General features: G+C 56.1%; 1 protein-coding gene across 2 annotated transcripts in view; it reads left to right on the forward strand.

Moving 5' to 3' along the window:
* The window catches only part of KCNJ4 (potassium inwardly rectifying channel subfamily J member 4), a 22,808-nt gene extending 6,883 nt beyond the window's left edge, over positions 1-15,925 (forward strand). The window contains exons 1-2 of one of the 2 annotated variants that reach the window (XM_039877679.1): positions 12,049-13,013; positions 14,099-15,925. In XM_039877679.1, coding sequence (XP_039733613.1) covers positions 14,138-15,472 — 1,335 coding nt within the window. In that variant the 5' untranslated portion in view covers positions 12,049-13,013; positions 14,099-14,137 and the 3' untranslated portion in view covers positions 15,473-15,925. Of the gene's footprint in view, positions 1-12,048; positions 13,014-14,098 lie in introns of those variants that run through there. The other variant, XM_039877678.1, reaches the window with a different exon arrangement.
* The last annotated feature ends 3,953 nt before the right edge of the window (positions 15,926-19,878 follow it).

Raw genomic sequence — 19,878 nt, forward strand, 5'->3', positions numbered from 1 at the left:
TCTCTCTCCCTCTCCTGCACTCCCTGTAACTATGGGGTTTGGGACAGGAAGGGAAGCGCTGGCTCTCATCGACCCCTTGTCACAGCTGACTGAGGGATGCTGCCCAAGTCCCACAGGCCTGGGATCGAATCCCGGCTCAGCCACTTGCTCATCCCAAACGACCTTGACCAGGTCACTGTCCCCGTGGGAACCTCTCTTTGCTCCTCTGTGAAACAGGGACAACCTCTGGTAATGGGGAGATGTGCCTGGCTTTTTCCTTGTGTTGCCCCATCTGTTCTGGGACCTCCACCTGGGTTTCTAGAATGGGAGGGGACCTCTGCCAGGCCAGGGAGGAGGGGGCACATGCACTGTGAGGGGCTGAGCCCACTTTACTGAAGGAGAGATTGAAGCCTGGGGAAGGGACTTTGCCAACCTTGACTTGTTGGCAGAGTTGGCACCAAGTTTCACAGTGTAACCTCTGGGACTACTCAGCGAGGTCTCCCCTGCAGCCCACCCTGCAGCTCCTCTCCCAACCCCCACCCGAGCCCCCTGCAGGAGCCTCTCCTCTCCTACTGTATGCCTGAGAAGTCCATGTCCCCTCTACCCTGTGAGAATTAAGATGCCACTCAGCCTGGGGACAGATGGAATGGGAGTCAGTGATTCAGGAACTTCATGAAGCCATGGGAAGGGGGTGGTGGCAGGCACAGAGCTAGAGGGGCTCTGGCTGTGAGTGACATGGGATACAGAGGGGCTGTGTCGCTCTGACACATGGGCATCAGAGCTCTCTGAACCCCTCTTGATGGGAATCTCACCATTCCCTGGGGCAGCCCACTTGTCTCTAGAAGGTTCTGCTAGTTGATACTTGTATCCCACTTTGGCCTTAGCTCTGCACTCTGGGGCCTGAGGGACCCAGCCTGTTCCTCCTAGGAGGGGTGGCCCCTTCCCTCTGTCTCCCCGTCGCTCCCCAAAGTTCATTTCCTCCGCCCTCAGGAGTCCCAGTTGAGGCCTGTAGATGGGGAACAAAAGATTTGGGTTCAATTCCAGCTCTACCCCGAGTGGCTGTATGGCCTTCGGCAGCCTTTTTACCTCTCTGGGCCTCCCTCCCCTGACCTGTAAGAATGGGCTTGTGCCCCTACATCTGCTGGGGTTTGCTGGGAAGGTCTCACGAGCCTGTGAGTGTAGCATGGCCTGTCGTTGACATGAGCTGCCGTGTGGTCCAACCACTCAGTGGCAACTCCTGGCAGATTCCCAGGCCTCCAGCCCCCACACTCACCAGCCATCACCTTCAGATCCCGCTGCCCCGGCTCTCTGGGATGTCAGCACCCGATCTGTGTGCTGAGCCTGGCCCTTGTAACCTTGCAGACCTCCTGACCTGCTCGGGTGGGGGTAAGGCTGGCTGAATGCCAGTGCCAGGCCGTGCAGCTGCAGATCCTGAGGCCACCTGACCTTGGAAAGAGCCTCTCTCTGGCCGGGCTCCAGGGCTGCAACCCAGACATGGGCAGGAGCCAGGCAACAGGAAAGAGAGGGAACCGGATGGGGTACAGAGCAGGCCACGGCTTCGTGTTGGAGCTGGCCCTGCCCCTGAGACAACAGGCCAAGAGACAGAGAGAGGAATGGACAGGTAGCCTTGCAGGGAGGTATAGTTGCCAGCTGCACCGATAGCATGGCAGAGCCTCACTCCCTACACTCTAGCAGGCTGCCTGAGGAAGAGGGGTGAGCTCCCTGTCCCGGGAGGTGTGTAAGCAGCTACTGAGTAGCAACTGTTAGGGAGCAGCAGGCGGTTTTAACACAGGGCCAGGGGAAGGGATTGGACCCAGAACCCAGAGTCCCTATTGTTTGGGCCACAGCACAGCAGTCCTGTGACCCTAAGGGTCTAACAGCCTGTTCCAAGTATTCCACGACCTCTAACAACTCCCCGGTGGTTGTGCATCCCAGAAGCCTATGGTCCAAGCGTGGTCAGTCACAGCTTCCAGACAAGACGAGGTCCCCATTTCAACCTGCTCACAGCTCCTGAGCACCCCACACGTCAGTTTTCAAATTGCATTCAGGTCCTGAGCCATCAGTGTTTGTGAAATTGATTTAGTGAGTTCACAACTTATTTTTTTAAAAACAAAAGAACAAAGGAAATGGCAAGCACTTTACATGTAATGAGGGTAAGTATTGTTTTGTGATGCTTTCTTTTCCGTTTTTAAAATATATATTATATAATGAGTAGCAGTAGGCAGTGTTTGTTTTTACTCTGGGTCTTGATCAAAAAGTCTGAAAGCTACTACCCCATATGGAAATCCCGGGGGTGTCACTGAGAGGCTCAGGTGTGTAGATTCCCTTTTTCCAGGATGCATGGTTTCTAAAACCAAAAGTGCTGAGAATTCCAGGATGCCACGATTCTGTCCTTAGACCTCCCTTCCCTTTGTTCAGCAGCCCACTTAGCTCCAGGCCCCAACCCTCAGGGTCAACCACCCCATCCCTGGGCCCAGGTCCCCTCTCTGCCCAGCCCAGCCCCGCTCTGTCTTTGCGCTCCCTGCTCGTCCCCGTCTTTCTGGGGACTTTCTCTCTAAGCCCTCTGGCTGTGCAGACCCTTCGTCTCTTGTCCTCAGATGCTTAGACTCAGGGCTCATCAAAACAGGGCCATATCTTACTTGTCTTCCCCCGGCACATAGTAGGTGTTCAATAAATGTTCACGCATTCCATAATGATTTCTAGAGCACCCATGGAAGCAGGGCACCGTGCTGTGTTGGAGACACACCAGGCAGGAGGGCAGATGCTGCCGCAGCTCAGCATATGTTTAGGGTGATGAATGAATGAACGAATGAATGAATAGAGTCTGAGAGTCTCTGGCCTTAGGAGCCAGCTGGGCAGATGGTCAGAAATGCGTAGTAGGCATTCCAATAGCAACAGTCACTCATGGCTGTGGATGAGCTGGAGTGTTGGGGTGGGAATGTTCCCAGCGCTGTGTCTGGCCCTCCTAAGGCCTGTCGGCCGCATCTTTTCCTGCTAGGCCCTGCACATCCCCCCAGCCAGTCCTCGGAGCTTCTCTTTTGGGCCTAGGAGCCTGGGCGTGAAGCCAGGATGCCCTGCTCACCACCCTGGGAGGACACCTGAGGGACACCTTCAGAGAGGCCAGTGCTCTGTGGGAGGGTCAGGCAGAAGCCTGAGGCCTTAGATGTTCTGCCCCCAACCAGTGTCACAGAAGGTCTCCTTCCGGTCTCCACTCAGAGGCCACCTTTGTTGAGAGGTTCTCCCTGACTATGGTGACAAAAATAGCTCCTCCTTGGTCACGTCCTGTCACATCACCCTGCTTAGGTCTTTTATGGGAATTATGACGGGCCAAAATTATCTTGTTTCTTTGTCAGTCATCAGATGTTTATTAAGCATCTAGGGTTCAGGGGTGAGGCAGAGATTCAAGGTCTCCACATGTAAGGAGACTGCAAAGGAAATCAGTTTGAATCGGGTAAATGCCGTGAGGCAATCAGGACACACAGGGAGAGTGCCTGGGGGGCCTCTTGGAGGAGGCAGCCTTTGAATCAAACCAGAATGGTAGGAAGGTGTGAGCAGTAGAGTCTTGGAGGATTTCAACCAGAAGGGACAGCCATTGTAAAGAGCCAGAGATGGGAACAACCTTGGTGTGTTCAAGGGACAAGGAGACAGGCCCGGGTGGCACGGGGTGGGTTGGGGAGTGGAGGAGTTGAGGTCAGAGAGGGCAGGAAAGCCTTGAGAACTCCAAGCCTGGGAGGGACGTGAGTCCTCAGCCAGTGGCGATGGGACTGCAGAGGGAGAGGAGGCAGAGGGGTGCAGGGAGGAGGCTGTGGAGTTGTCCAGAAGCCAGGTAGCTCAGAGCAGGGAACACTCTGCAGGCTGGATGCATTAGGGGTCGGGCCAGGGGCCAGGTCCCAGTCTTGGGAATTCACTTGCCTGGGGAAGTTCTGGAACCCCCTGCGGGGATGAAAATAACAGCACCCACCTCCAAGGTGTCTGAGGATCAAAGGAGTGGCCAGGACTTGGCCCACAGCAAACACTAAATGTTGGTTATTAATACCACCATTATGACAGCTGGCTTTCGGGAGGGTTGAAGGAGGACATCCAGGTGTCTAGGCCCCCTGGGAGGTTACTGTGTGAGATGGAGAAGGCAGGGGAGGGCGAGTGGTCAGTCTCGGTGACGCTGAGTTGGCGATGCCTCTTAGGCATCCAGCAGACACCAGGAGCAGGAGCTGAATCTGCTTGTAGCTGCTTAGGAGGGCGACAGGGGCCAGGTGGTATTTTCAGCCCAGGTGAGCCTGGGCACCACGCAGCGTGTGCACGTGGAAGCTGGAGGGACAGGGCAACCGGAGAGGGCCCCTCAGGCCTGGAGGACGCACAGAGGAAGACCATCCAGGGCCTTCCTCAGAGCTGCTGGGAGAATGATGGGCTCCGAGGGGCCCTGGAGGGGGCTGTGGGGAGCATGGACAGTGAGTGACATTAAGTCATCCCCTTCAAGAAGGGCTCCTGCACTTGGCGTTTTATAAACCCTCACCCTTCGACGTCACTGTCCGTCGCCACATGCCTGTGAAGTGAGTGGCATTCCTCCACGTTTTACGAATGCGACTCCCACGGCCGCACAGCGCCTAAGCGAAGTGTTTTCAAGCTTTCGGGGATCACAGTCCCTTTCGAGGACCTTATGAGTGCTCTGGTCCTTCTCAGAAAAATACACATATGTACACACTAATTTTAAAACTTTCCCTGTGTCTTTTTTTTCCGTAGGTAATACATTCATATGTTTCTAAAATTAAAAAGATACAACGAGAATACAGTGAAAATTCTTCCTCCCACCCTATCCCCAGCCACCTGCTTCCCCTCCCCGAAGACAGCCAGTGTCACCAGCTTCCTGGGTCTCCATCCGTAGACAAGCACAGACAAGCAAATATGTGTGTCTATAAATTTCTTTCTCCCTTTTTACACAAACAGTAGCTACTATACTCGGTGTTCATCACTGTTGCCTTTTTTCGCTTAAAAACGCGTCTCAAAGACCCACATCGCTCCTTACAGGGCTCCAGCCTCCTTTTTGCCGGCTGCGTGGCAAACTAGTTGGGGACGGGCATCGGGCTGCTTCTAAGTTGGGCTGGGCAAACAAGGCGCTTGGCTCCTGGTGGGTGTGACTATCAGCAGGCCAAGGTCCCAGGAGCATACACACGTGTCACAGGCAATTCCATGGCTCTCCAAAGCCACCCAGAGCCATCCAAAGTAAGGGAGGGAGCGAGCCTGGCACTTGTCTCTGACTCCCCTTCCCCACGCCATCCCCTCCCTACACCTCTTCTTAGGTGCAGACTATGGGCCCAGCAGTAAATCTGGGGAACCCTGTGGGAGTGAGAGTGAGTGGCATCTCCATCCGGACTCCATCTGGAGTCCCCAGAGCTCTGAGAGCCCCTCTCCCTGTACCAGCAACCCCAGTTCCTGGAGTCTTGTTTGCTGAGAGGCCAAGGTGATGTGGGTGGAGACAGTGATCTTCACTCCCCTCCCCACAACTGGAGTGCTGGAGTGGGGAAGAAAGTCGTGGGCTATGTGAAGGTCACCTCTGCTCTGGCCCCTGGCCCACCACGGCTATCACCGGGCCCCAGCACCTCTCCTTCTTCTCTGCCCATGGGGCGTCTCTGCCCTTTCTGGCGGTGGGGAGGGGGGCATCTAAGCCTCGAAGGGAGGTAGGGCTGCTGGCCTAGGATGTTCTGGGCTGGGCAGGACCAGAGAGGCAGCTCTGCTAAAACTCCCTCTTCCTGGGCGTTGGGGCTGCTGTCCCGGCTCCTCCCTCTGCTGCTCAGCTTCCTGCCGGGCCAGGTTCTCCCCCATGTGTAAGAGGCGCTGGGGGCTGGCTCTGAGGCCCTCTTCCCTTCTCACCCCCATTCATGCCCCAGGCGATCTCATCCACTCTCCTGGCTTAAAGTATCATCCAGGTGTTTAAGATCTAACGGGGGTGCACACACAATGCACTATAGGTATGATGTATTATTGAATTGTACACTTGAAACCTAGATAATGTTATTTACCGATGTCGCCCTGATAAATTTGATAAAATTTAAAAAATTTAAAAAGATCTAACGGGTCTAACTCCACCCAAACATCAGGGTCTGACATCTCCATCTGGACATTCCAAGGCCACCACACCCTAGAAAGTGTCTCTCCTTAAACCTGGTCCTCTTGCAGTATCCCACCTAAATCTGTTTACTTCTCTCAAGCTCCACTGCCACCTGGCAGCTCCAAGTCGCCATCATTGCCTCCTGGGGCATCAACAAGAGTCCCCTCGCCAGCCTCCTGCTTGACTGCATCAGACAGGCCTCACCCCAGTGCGTGCACCACGCTGGGACCGTGGAGGCCTCCGAGGCTGGACGAGGGCAGGGGGGCCACTGGGACCACGTTGAGGATGTTTTCTTTCTTAAGCCTGGTGACGGGTACACAGGGGTTTATTATTGTATTACTCCGTATTCCTATTTGTCTTGAAGATTTCACATGAAAATTTAAAAGACCAAACCAGGTGAAATCCTACTGCCTGCTTGTGTATTTCCTACAGCCATGAGGATCCCACAGCCCTTCCTACCCCGGCCTCTGGGGCCTCATCCCGGGCGACTCCCCCTCTCGCTCACGTCGCTTCCCCTGGCTTTGCTGCAGACTCTGGACACACCAAACTCTTTCTGGAATGTTCTACACCCCACTCGTCACGCAGACACACAATTCTCCTGACCGACTTGACTCCCACTTATTACTCAGGTCCCAGTTTAAATGTCACTTTCTCAGAGAGGCCTTTGGGGTCCCCGCCCAACCAGAACCCCTCATCTTCCCCCTCCCATCTCGCCAGACTTTTCCCTCAGGCAGCTCACCGTGGTTGCCACCGCCCGCCCGGGTATGTGCTTTCACGTGGTCAGCATCTCTCCCCAGCGGACGCATAAGTGAGGAGGGTCCACGCGGCCTGTGCATGACTAGCCGCAAGTACGCAATGCATAGTAATTGAAGGAGCAGCTTTGGAGGACGAGTGCGCAGCAGAGCAGATCCCCAGGGGGATTTAATCTTGCCGCCAGGGAGAGACTGAGATTGTTCTGGAAAAGAGCAGCTTTCTGGCCCCACTCTCGCCTTCAAATGCCAGTAGGGAAGAGGGGTGCAGGTGTTTGGGGCGTCCTCTTTGGTTAATAGAAGGGGCTCCGGTGGGGGTGAGGAGTTCTCTCAGGGTCGGGGCCTGGAGTCAGTGATTTGACCTGCAGATTGGAGCAGTGGGCCTTAGGTCCTCCAGCTACCAGCTCCTGCCACTGGGCCATGACCAGGAGGCCTGTCTGGGCATTCTGGGGAACGTGCTTTCTAAGCCTGTTCACCTGCAAGCTGAACGGCTAGGAGGAAAAGATGGGGTGCAGAGCTGGAGGGATGAGCCCATTCACCCCACACTGCTTAGAACCCCTTTGGAGCCTACAGTCACCTGTGTGTCTAGGCTCTGGCTGGACCTGAAATCAGGGACCCAGGTCCTGGTTGCAACTTGCCCTGTAACTCAGTTTCTCCTTTCCCAGTAAGACTGACTTGACAGAATCTGGCACATAGTGGGACTTGATAAATGTTTACTAAGTGGAAGAAACGTGTGATGTTTCAGGGTATCTTCTAGGCAGGAGAGTAGTTTCTAATAAATGTGCTCTGGTATCAACTGCCCAAGTCTGCATCCTGTCGCTACTACTTAGAGCTGTGTGACCTTGGGCAGGTTGCTGAACTTCTCTGTGTCTTGGTTTTCTGACTTCTAAAGTAGCCATGATAATGGTAACTTCCTCTGAGGTCATGGTGAGGATGGCAGGAATTGATCTACATAAAGCACTCAGATCAGTGCGGGCACAGAGGAAGTGCGTGCTAAAATGCTTGGTATAGATTTTGCAACGTCACACCTATTGCCCTATGGGGGAGGGGCTGGGTGTGCCGTGGAATTTCAGGGTATGGAAGAAGGTGTGGGGGAGGAACAGCACTGAGCACCCACTGTGTGGCCTACACCTTTATGACAATTGACAACCTGCGTCTGGCCCTCACGACCACCCTGCAAGGTAGGCATCACTGTGTTCCTTCCCAGAGGAAGACACTGAGGTTCAGAGAGGTCCAGGAACCTGCTAGAGCTTGGCAGGACCGAACCTGCTTCCAGCCCGGCTGTGTGAGACTCTGATGCCGCTTCTCTTACTCATTTGCTCCCTAGTGCCGGGGTTGGAACAGACTGGTCACATGATGGGTGCAGGGTGGGCTCTGGGCACTGCTTCTCAGGTTCAGAGGAGGAGATCAAGGAAAGGATGGTTTAGCCCTGGATCGCTTATCGGTCACTTACTCTGTGCTGGGCCCCTTTATTCCTCATTACAACCTTATGAGGTAAGGACTATTATTAGTCCTACTTAAAGATGAGGAGTGCAGAGACCAGAGAGGTTAAGTAGCTTCCCCACGGTTGCACAGGTGGGAAGTGGTACAGTCTCCATAGAGGAAGCCGCTGCACTGCACTGGGAAGGGAAAGATATGGGCTCTCAACGTTCATGGAGAGGCTGGAATCAGACCTCTCAGAGTCCAAGCAGGTTGGGGGCCTGCAGAGGGCCGTGGGCAGGAGGCGACACCTTGCCACAATTTCCCCCGTGGCTAGATCCATCCTTAGCTCCCTTTTATTCTTTGAGGAGCACAGCTCAGCTGCCTGGTCCTTGAGCCCTTTTCCTTCCCCAGAAAAACCTGGATGTTAGAGCTGAAAGGACCCCCACCCAAACCAGGGGATCAGGCCTGAGTGGCCTCTCTTGGAGCTGGAGTAGGGGGCAGGTTCTGTGCTCCTCCAGAGCTGGGAAATGGAACAATGGTGTGAATTCCTCCCACTTCCCTGGGGATCCCTCCTGGGGGCATGGAGTTAGCCCTTCAGCCACCCCCTGTGCCCGCTCCCTGTGGTAGGAGAGTCAGCCTCTCCTTTCAGACTTGAGGGGCACAGGGATGGGTGGTTGCTGATGGGACTCAGGCACACCCTCTGGATCACCCGTCTTATTTCAGACTCTGTGCTGGGCACCTAGTTTCATTACATCTTCCCAACTCTCCCACCGGGGAGCAATGATGGCCCCCCATTTTGCAGATGGAGAGACGGAGCACCTGGCTGGAGCGGTGAGTGGAGGAACCAGGCCCGGAAGCTGGGTTTCCTGACTCCCAGCCCACTGTGCTTATGTGACCATCATCTTCGTCATCTTCTGTGCATTTTGCCTGCCTGTCGAACCCCCGGCCAACGTGTCTCTTACGGAATTGTTATCATGTTTGCCTCAACAATGGCCTGGGGAGGTGGATACCATTTTCATCATCTCATTTTGCAGATGAGGAAACTGAGGTCCAAAGAGGACGTATTCGGAGGTGACAGAGCTGAGACTGAATACCAGGTCTCACCATCCCAAACACGGGGCTTCAACTAGCACGCTTTTTTCATAAAATGGAAAAGAAGTTTGGGGGTGCAGACAGATAGTGAGGGCCACAGGGCTCAGAGGAGGCAGGGCCGACACCTGGCAGTGCAGCAGGGGAAGGCTTTGGAGAACAAAGGTCTAGGCCTAGGGGCCTGGGGCACAAGGGGATCCAGCTGAACATGGCATTGTGGGAGGTGAAGGGGGCCTGAGGCCAGAGGCTGGGGACGAGGGGAATCAGGGACCCAGAGAACCGAACGAGAATCCCAGCTTTGCCACTTCTGCTGTGTGAACCCCCATCCGCATCCCGACTCCCCCACCCCGCCCCCACCCGAGTCCGTGCTTCTTCAACTGGGCAGAGAAATAATAACCCTGCCTGTGCTGTGGTAGGTGCTTAATAAACCCTAGTTAAATAAACACAGGGTCGCAGTGATGCTTCAGTGAACTAGACCGGGCAGTTCTAGAGGGTTCCTCCCTGAGAGCAGCCACAGAGGAGGATGACGGTTCAGCAGGGCCCCACAGCTGAGCTGTGTGACCTCAGGGAAGTCACTTCACCTCCCCTGCTGTCCCACCCAGTAGCAACCGAGATGCATAAAGGACCTGCAGGCTGGTGTGGGCTTCTGCCCCTCTCCTGCCCTCTAGGGCTGAGCGAGGGCTAAGCCTGCCCGACGTCTCGGGAACACCACGGCCGCCGTCTGGGGCTGGAGGGCCCGCGTGAGGCACACCTGCAGCTGCCACTGCATCTCCCGCGGTGGCACAGGGCGTGCACGGGGAGGTTTGCCAGAGCTGCTGGAATCCGCCATCAGCTTTTCTTTGGCGAAGGGAGTTGTGGGCAAGGAGGCGGGTGTTCAGTGTCATAAAATCAGAGGGAAAATATAAGAGGTGACAGGAGCAGGGTCTTCTTTCTACCTCCTCTGACCCCTGGCGGGCAGAGTCTCCGGGCCTCCTTAACGCCTCCGGAAGGGGCAGGATAGTGACGGCACCAGAAAGTCGACAGCCCCGCTGGTCACCTTCACTATCTGCCCGAGGTCAGCTGCTGACGCACCGTGCCACATCCCTGCTCTCTGACCCAATATCCCTAGGTGTCCAGTGAAGTCTGGACTGGGGACTCCAGACTTTGGACATTGACAGCGCAGTAAAAAATTTTTTTAAAGATTTAGTAACTGCCACAGCATCATCAATCCTTCACTTTGCCAAGAAAGGACATTCAGTTTCTAAAAAGCATCTCCTATCCCCATCATTTCCCAAAGGAAAGAGTGTTTACCACGAAAGGAGTCCCAGGCTACTAACCTAGAATAAAGGACATCAACCGGAGCAAGCACCCAGGCTGGATGGGAAGAACTTGCTCCAGGTCACCGAGTAAGGTGGCGAGAGGGGCCTGGCCTCCCAGAGCCTCCCCCGCCAGCAGGTAGACCAGCTCTTCACCTTCCGGAAAAGGGTGGTTTACTGAGACGTGATATAGGAACCTAAACAGCTAGGACTCTCTGAACCTATATTCAGAGGGGGCTGGTGCTGAATCGTCAAGGCCTCTCCCCCCTCCACTGCCATCTGTGCTCCGTCCCTTTCATATTTTTCCCTCAGGCCCTTGTGCCTTCGCCAGGAAGCCCGTGTGACAAACAAGGGAAGGTAAACCTGGCCCTCTCCCTGTGGTTGTCGCATGAAGGCGCGAGGCCGAGCTTCATACTTTTCACTTTTTGGTCATGCATGGTGCGGCCAGCCCTTGCCCTGGCAGGTGGACCTCTCGTTTCTGCCACAGAGTCTGTGCCGACAGGAGTGTTCGATTATTTGAGCAGGTCACTGCAGATGAGGGGTTTTAGGGGGACGGGCGCACAAGGGGTCCTCCGTGGTGGAGGGCGCTGGGTCTGTGGGCGAGCATCTGGGCCTGGGGGCAGCTCTCTCCATGACCCAGGAGTGGACATTTCTAAGTGCCGCCCAGGATCGTACAGGCTGAGGGCGGGCACAGGACCGGGCACGGAGCGTTGCGGTGACCGGAAGAGGAGGCACAGGGGTTGGGCGTAAGCCGTGTCCCCATCCAGCTGGGGTGTGGTGGATGATGCTGGGGACTGGGTGATGGAAGGGCAGGGCTGAGGGGTGAGTACTGAAGTTAGGGATGTGAGTGTGGAGGTGGCGGGAGTGTAGGCCTGGGGATGTGTGGAGCCTCAGGGCACGGGACTTGGCTGAAACTCCTGTCACTTCTTCTCACAAATGGAGAGGAGGGAGCAGTGCTGGTGAGGGGAACCAATAGCCTCTGGCCATGGGGGATGGTCTCCCTTGCCCCATCTCCCCAGGAGCCCTCCTAAAGAGTAGGAGCCCCGTGACGAACCCTCTTCTGCAGCATAAGATGAACCCCTCATTGCACAGAGAACCAGGGGTCCCCTGGCCTTGAGCGGTCCCCTGGCCTTGAGCGGGCCTCAGTGTTCTCATGTATCAAATGCCTGGTCACCACACTTTGTCCCCTCTGCCTCTCTCCTGGAGAGCTGCAGCCTGTAGGTCCAAGGTCTGCCGGGGCCAGGCCGATCCTCTCTCTTCCCAGAAGCACCTTGACCTTCTTCCAGGAGCTCTGGAGTGAGAGCGAGGAGACCAGGGCCTGCCCTGCTTTGCTCTGGGACTCTTAGCAAGTCTGTCCCACCTCTGGACTTCCTCGGCCTCCGATGTAAAACGAGGGTTTTGAAATCAGTCACCTTCCATTCCGTCTGGCTCTGGTCCCTTCTGTGGCGTTAAGGGAGGCATTCATGACAAGCGGACAGAGCAGAGATGGAGGCGCTTAGTGTCAGAAGACCTCAAAAGCTGTTCCAAGCCTAGAAGACACACCTGACAACCTGGCTGTTGAGACTCCGAGAAGGTGGCAGAGAGGACCTGGGAGGCCTGGGTAAAGTTAGGACCCCTGAAGGGCCAGCGTCACGTGCTCACAACCGTGTCAGGTCTTATGAGTGATGGGTCTCACTGATCCCATTTTCCAGATGAGGAAACTGAGGTTCAGAGCAATCAAATAACTTGACCAAGTTGCCCAGTGGATCTTGGGCTTCCATCCAGGACCGTGGGACCCAGGGAGCTCCTGTGAAGTGGGGGAAGGGAGAAGAACCCAGAGTCGGGCTAGGGTGACGGCGGGGGAGGAGGGGGGCAGGGCTCACTCTCTCTGGGCTGAGAGAGGGCGTTTCTCCCTGGAAGAGGCAGACTCCGAAGCTGTTGATCTCTAAATTACAGCGTTGGCGCGCACCGGTTGCTGCGGCAACCGAGTTGTCCTGAACGGGAAGTGTATAAACATTGCCACAGATGCACAATTAGATCAGGAAGAAGAATAGAACAGAAAATAGAAACTTCCAGCCTTATATAATTCCGGGCCAACATGTTGCCGAGAGCCCGGGCCCAGGCCGGGCCCTGCCAGCCTCTGGGGCCCTGGGCAGCACCATCTCCCTCCTGGGGCCCCAGTGAAGAGAGGGCTAGAGGGAGGGTCTGCCCTCCTTGGGCCCAGCTGGTGCACCCGCCACCCGGTGGGGTGAGGGGCCGCCTCCGCTGAAACAGCTGGGGATGCTGACAGCCGAATCCTGCCTCTCACCAGCTTCCTCTGCCCCTGGGAAGCCGGCAGGAAGGCAGGAGGGCGGCTGGCTCTGACTGAGCAGCTACTGTCTCCTGGGGTCCTGTGAGGTAGGGTTTCGATCCCCATTTTGCAGATGAGGAAAGTGGGGCTCAGAGAGGTGAAATGAGGTGTCTAAAGGTGACATAGCTAGGCAATGGGTGTGTCGGCCTCCCCGACTCCGGGTCCCCATACCATGAACTCGTTGATGTTGACAGTACCTGGGGGCTGAAGAGTTAGATGCACCTGCACTTGGCCCTACTTACCAGCTATGTGGCCTTGGGAAGTCACTTCCCCTCTCTGAGTCCCTGTTCTGTCACCTGTGACATGGGAATAGTGATGCCTACACAGGAGCCAAAGCTTAGGGCTCCCTCTTCCTGCATCTTGACCACCATAGGTGTCTTCATCCACAGCTGCTCCCAACCACTTTGGGGACAGGACAAGAACTGAGGTGGGGCTGCAGGTCCCAGCCCTGCCCAGGACTTTCTGCAGTGATGGAAATGTCCTATATCTGTCCAGTGAGGCAGCCATTAGCCATGAGCACGTGAACTTGAAATGTGGCTAGTGCAACTGGGGAAGTGAGTTAAATTTTTACTTAATTTTAAGTAAATGTAAAGAGCCACAGGTGGCCAGTGGCTGCCATATTGGATAGCACAGAACTTCCAGCCCCAGAAAGACCCAAAAAGACAGAGGCCGAACCCAGGGAGGTGAGTGGGGGCCACAGAACTCAGTGCTCCCTCTGCTCAGGGACAAATGGTGGGAGGTGGAGCCAAGGTGGTTATCAGGAAACTTGTGGAATGGCAGGCTGAGAAGGGATGGAGCGGGTAGCATGAGGGGCTGGGACTAGGACCTAGGTCCTAGTGGCCTCGGCTTCTGGCCCTGCAGACCCCAGTCCTGGGGCTGGGCCGGCCATGGGGGCGCCCACTCAGGCCACGACACCCTCTCCCTTCATCACACCCACCTTCGCTGTCCCATTCTGCTCACTGGGGCAGAGGAGGCCTTGGGTGCTAGTCCAGGCCCTTCCCCTTCTAAGCATCTTTGGGCGGGTGCCTGGCCACCAGAGCCTGGGTTCCCTGGGGCCCTGGGAGAGGCTGCTCCCACGACAGCAACTTGCTCTCCCTGCATCTCACACTTCTGGCTTCTCCCCGCTCCCCAGGCCCTGCGTCTTCCCAGGTGACCACGCCGGCTTCAGGACATGCACGGGCACAGCCGCAACGGGCAGGCCCACGTGCCCCGGCGGAAACGCCGCAACCGCTTCGTCAAGAAGAACGGCCAATGCAACGTCTACTTCGCCAACCTGAGCAACAAGTCGCAGCGCTACATGGCGGACATCTTCACCACCTGCGTGGACACGCGTTGGCGCTACATGCTCATGATCTTTTCCGCAGCGTTTCTTGTTTCCTGGCTCTTTTTTGGCCTCCTCTTTTGGTGCATCGCCTTCTTCCACGGTGACCTGGAGGCCGGCCCAGCGGTGGCCACGGCGGGGTCCCCAGCGGGCAGCAGCGGGGCCGCTCCGGTGACCCCCAAGCCGTGCATTATGCACGTGAACGGCTTCTTGGGTGCCTTCCTGTTCTCGGTGGAGACCCAGACGACCATCGGCTACGGGTTCCGGTGCGTGACGGAGGAGTGCCCCCTGGCGGTCATCGCCGTGGTGGTCCAGTCCATCGTGGGCTGCGTCATCGACTCCTTCATGATCGGCACCATCATGGCCAAGATGGCGAGGCCCAAGAAGCGGGCACAGACGCTGCTGTTCAGCCACCACGCGGTCATCTCAGTGCGTGATGGCAAGCTCTGCCTAATGTGGCGCGTGGGCAACCTACGGAAGAGCCACATCGTGGAGGCCCACGTGCGGGCCCAGCTCATCAAGCCCTACATGACCCAGGAGGGCGAGTACCTGCCGCTGGACCAGCGGGACCTCAACGTGGGCTACGACATCGGCCTGGACCGCATCTTCCTGGTGTCGCCCATCATCATTGTCCACGAGATTGATGAGGATAGCCCGCTCTATGGCATGGGCAAGGAGGAGCTGGAGTCTGAGGACTTCGAGATTGTGGTCATCCTTGAGGGCATGGTGGAGGCCACTGCCATGACCACTCAGGCCCGCAGCTCCTACCTGGCCAGCGAGATCCTGTGGGGCCACCGCTTTGAGCCCGTGGTCTTCGAGGAGAAGAGCCACTACAAGGTGGACTACTCGCGCTTCCACAAGACCTACGAGGTGGCCGGCACGCCCTGCTGCTCCGCCCGGGAACTGCAGGAAAGCAAGATCACCGTGCTGCCTGCACCCCCGCCCCCGCCCAGTGCCTTCTGCTATGAGAATGAGCTGGCCCTCATGAGCCAGGAGGAAGAGGAGATGGAGGAGGAGGCGGCGGCCGCTGCGGCTGTGGCTGCCGGCCTGGGCTTGGAGGCGGGCTCCAAGGAGGAGGCGGGCATCATCCGAATGCTGGAGTTTGGCAGCCACCTGGATCTGGAGCGCATGCAAGCCACCCTCCCACTGGACAACGTCTCCTACCGCAGGGAGTCCGCCATCTGACCTCCAGGCCCCGCCCTCATCGCCTCCCTCAAGAGCCTCTGCCGGGGGTGAGATGCCAGGACACCCCCTCCACACTCAGGACAGAGCTGATCCTGGCTCCGTGGACCTTCTGGAGAGAGGTGGGGGCTTTAAAGCTGGAGACCCCTTCCTACTGACTCCAGAGCCCAGGCCTGGGAAGGGCCCAGGAAACCCTCGGTCCCGTCAGCCCAGGTTCCCCAGTGCCTACCTGCTGGCTGCTCGGGGACCCCAGACCCACCACCCTTTCCCCACAGACCCTTCAATGATGTGCCCCCTTTGTTCTCAGAACCTTGGGGAAGGCGGCTGGACTGCTGGGGGGTGGGCATCATGGGGTTCTGGGGCAGTTCATTTGGGGAGTGGAGGGCTGCTTTTGCATGACTGTGCCTGTTGCTCATGACTTTTGTAAATATCTATAAATGAAGAGAAACAGAGGCAATCAAATCCACCTTTCTGCCATTCATACCTGCAGGACAAGGGAGGTGTGCGTCCCTCTCAGCACCCCATCCCCCATCAAGCCTAGCCCCTTCCCCCGCCCAGCTGGCTGGTCCCTTGAGGCCCTCAAGGCCAGCCATCTTGGCCCCTGGATGGTGTTGGGTTTGGGTGCAGAGGTGGGACCCCAAGGAGCAGGACAAGGGCCATTCCTTCCCGTGATCCCTCCGAGCCCCCGGGCCCAGCCCAGATTGACAATGGAGTTTGTAACTATATATTTTTAATAAAGTATATGGTCCATTGGGGTAGGCTGGTTGAAGATGGAGGTTGAGAAGAGACCAACATGATGTGAGTGTGTCTGTGTGTGGTATGCGTGTGATATGCATGTGTGTATGGGGCGTGTGTGTGCTCTGCATGCATGTGTGCATGGTCTGTATCCACGTGTATGCATGCTGTGTGTGTGTGCCCTTTTCTGAGACACTGACCCTTGGAGGGAACTTTATTACCTGCCCTTCTTCCTGGGAGCCAAAAGGAAGGGTCCTGCGTGGGCCTCAGAGGTTTGAGCGGGTTCAAGTCAGAGCTCTGCTGCTTTCCAGCTGTGTGGCTGTCAGCAGGCTGCCTACCAGCTTGGCCTCGGCTTCATCTTCCGCAGAATGAATGAAGCAAAGCTCCCTCCCTAGACGTGATGGACAAGAGAACCCTGTGTGGGTGTCGGCCAGCCCTTTATACCTCTGGGGAGATGGGTAGGGCCCACCTGGTTATACTCCGCCCCTCCCCCGCCCCCACATACACACACATGCGCATACACACGTCAGGCAGGCCGATCAAGCGGTTGCCAGACAGTGTGGTGGGAAGGGCTCCAGGGGCAACTGGGATACCTGGCGCAGTCAGACTTAGTCTCTGCCTTGCTCCAAGACCTTGGGTAAGTCCTTCCCCTTCTCTGGGCTTCGGTTGGCCTGTGCTGTATAACGAGCCACCCCAAAACTTAGACAACCAGAGTTTATTCTTGTTTCTACGGATAGGCTGGGTGGTTCCTTGTCTGGTGTCTTCTGGGCTCACTCCAGCACCTATGCTCAGCTGGAATGGCAGCCGAGCTGTAAGGTCCAAGATGGCCTCACCTATGTGTCAGGCCGTTGGTCTGGTGGTTGGCCAAGAAGCCTCGGTTCCTCTCCAGGGGCCTCTCCTCCTCCAACAGGCTACACCAAATTTCTTCATTGCATCTCGGGACAGCGACCTAAGAGGGTGAAGGCATAAGCTGTAAGATCTCTTGATCCTCGCCTTGAACCCAAAGCATTCTATTGGCCAACCCAGGTCATGAGGCCCATCTAAATTCAAAGGGTGAGAAATTAGGCTCCGCCTCTTGGGAGCATGGTAAAGCCACATTGCAAAGGGCGTAGGCACCAGGGTGGAATTGTGGCCGTAAATGGTGGTTTATCACGGAAGCTTTGAATCTGAGGCTCCTTCCAGCTCTAATTGTATTCTACATGTCAACTATGTACCCAATATTTGGTATGTAAAAGCAGCAGAGGACATCCTCTTAGTTCCCAGGAATCTTCTATGCAAAGGTGCCAGCTACCTCTGGGAACACAGGGAACCAGGAGGCAAGCTCACCCACTGCAAAGTACTGTCGGCTGCTTTGTGAATGACCAAGGCTGGCAACGTGACTGTCATTCGGGTAAAGCATGTGCTTCAGCAGTTTAACAAGACAACCTGAGGCCTGGGATCCAAGTTCCCCAGCAAATAACTCATCACGATGTCTCTCATTTGCATAACTCTTTTCACATCCTTGAGTTCACCGAACTCCTACCAAACCCCAAGAGATAGGTAGGACAAGGACTTAGCCTCGAATGAGGAAATAGAGGCCCAGAACTAAGGATTTGGCTCAAACCAAGGAGAGGGCAGTCAGAGGCCAAGGGCCCTGCTTCCCCCTGACTCCTCTCCTCCCTGAGGCAGGGCTAGGTGAGGGGGGAGGGGCTGCCTCCTTTCCTCCCCTGCCCCCATCCAAAGTGTACCTCCGAGGACCTACAGGGGCCACTCAGCAAGACGAAAGCTCAGCTGCCCAACTGCCCACCCTCTCAGAAGGGCCCCTGGTGCCTTTTTGCAGGGCAAGAGCACCCTGGGGTCTCACCACCCCCACACCCCAGAGGCTCATTAGAGATGTCCCTCCACCCTACAGGCCCTGGGAGGACTTCGCTGGGTCCCATGCTCTCCTGCCTGCTTCATTCTCAGTGATGCTTTGGTACCCCGGGTAAGCGGCAGTAACTAAAGAGGACCTCAGGTTCAAGCACCGTTAGCCTCAGAAACTTCGACCTGGAGCACATCTCAGAGGTTGCCCAGCCCTCCACCCAAAGAGGGCAAGCGGGAGAAGATGTATACACAGCGCCCACCGTAAGAGGGGCTCCCATCGAGAATGACATGAGAGCATTCAGGTTGCTTCCCAACTCCTTCCTCATTACCAGCTTCCCACTTGCTCAGACACTAGTAACAGTGGCCCCTCTAGGAGGGCCTGTCTCTTTGTTAACATGCGAGCATGACCTGGGGGACACAGGAGAGAGCAAGGACTTTCTGGGGTGCCAAAGTGGAGCAGCGCCATTGTGGGCACTGGGGCTGAGCACGGGGAGGGCCCAGGGGGAGGGGGACACAGGGGTGCAGAGAGGTGAGCGCACAGCTGCAGGGGGGCTGGGAGGCTCCACTGCAAAGCCCGCTCGCTCGCTCGCTGCTCTGCTCAGCGCTGACTCACCATCCCGTTCCCACCTGTTCCCTTTCCACAGCTCTCCCACCTGCCTTCCCCCAGCCCTGCTCCCTGGCAGGCAGCTCCTCCCGGCTCCCTCACTTCACGCCAGGCTCCCGGTGGCGCTGAAAGAGGGGGATCACTGCCTCTGGGGGTGTGAGAACCTTAGACATCCTAGAGCTTGGAATCATCAGAATGGGCTGGCGGAGGGGGCCTCGCAGGTACCACCAAGTCCTTCCTCAACCTACCCGTCATCCCTGCCCGGCCCTCGCTCTCCTGCCCCAGTCACGCCCGGGGAGTGGTGGTGGGCGGCAGGGAGAGAAGGAGGGTGTGGTCTAATGAAGCTGCAAACCTCACCCTCCTCTTGCCTAAAATCCCAGCATTCAGGCAGAATGCTTGGAGGTTCGCCTTTGCTTCCTTCCCGCCAGCTTCTGAAAAACTGATTTTTCCTTTGAACTCAAATTGCTTAAAGAAACGTAGAAGAGGACCGAGAAGGCGTTCGACTCAGCTGTTTTCACCTGGTCAAACGCCCACCTTCTCTTGGTTCGTTCTTAGATCGCACGGCTGCAATCTGGGCCCTACTTCCTGTGTAATGTTTTCTAGGTACTGACTTCTCTTGGTATTGATGGATTCTACGTATTTTCCATTTTTAATGACAACATAATGTTCATAAAATCGTAGAGCTCAGCAGGTCAACCCCTCATTTACAGGTGGGGAAACTGAGGCCTAGAGAGGAGTACCTGGAACCCCCTCTCCCGGATCCCAGCCCTTCCCACTACTACACACAGAACCAGCTACATAAATTGTGGGGTCCATTGCAAAATGAAAATGTGTGTCCCTTGTTCAAAAGTCGAGAAAACTGTGCCATTAAAGGCACTAAAATGTAAAGCTTTTCCTTTCTTCTGATTACTTCCTCTGCTCATGTGCATGCAAAGTTATCCCGTTGGACTTCACCTACAGAACACAAGTTCAAAGAGAAAATTAGGAATTTTAAGAGATACCACAGAGCATTAAACCAAGCCTGGGTCCCTCCCATGAATCAACCGGCCCTCTGATGAGCTCTGCTGGCCTGTCCTGCCCTCCTGTTGCCAGACGGATTCTAATGACACACAGGCTCTGGTTAACATCTTTGCATAGCTTTTAGTTTTTGTCGCTTTACCGTTTTTTCTTCTCGTGGCTGTTTGCTCAGGCTAAGTACTGACAGAATTCTGGGCTAATTCAGGCTCTC

The sequence above is a fragment of the Pteropus medius genome, unplaced genomic scaffold, assembly GCF_902729225.1.
Source record: "Pteropus medius unplaced genomic scaffold, Ma_sr-lr_union100, whole genome shotgun sequence".
Taxonomy (NCBI): Eukaryota; Metazoa; Chordata; class Mammalia; order Chiroptera; family Pteropodidae; genus Pteropus; species Pteropus medius.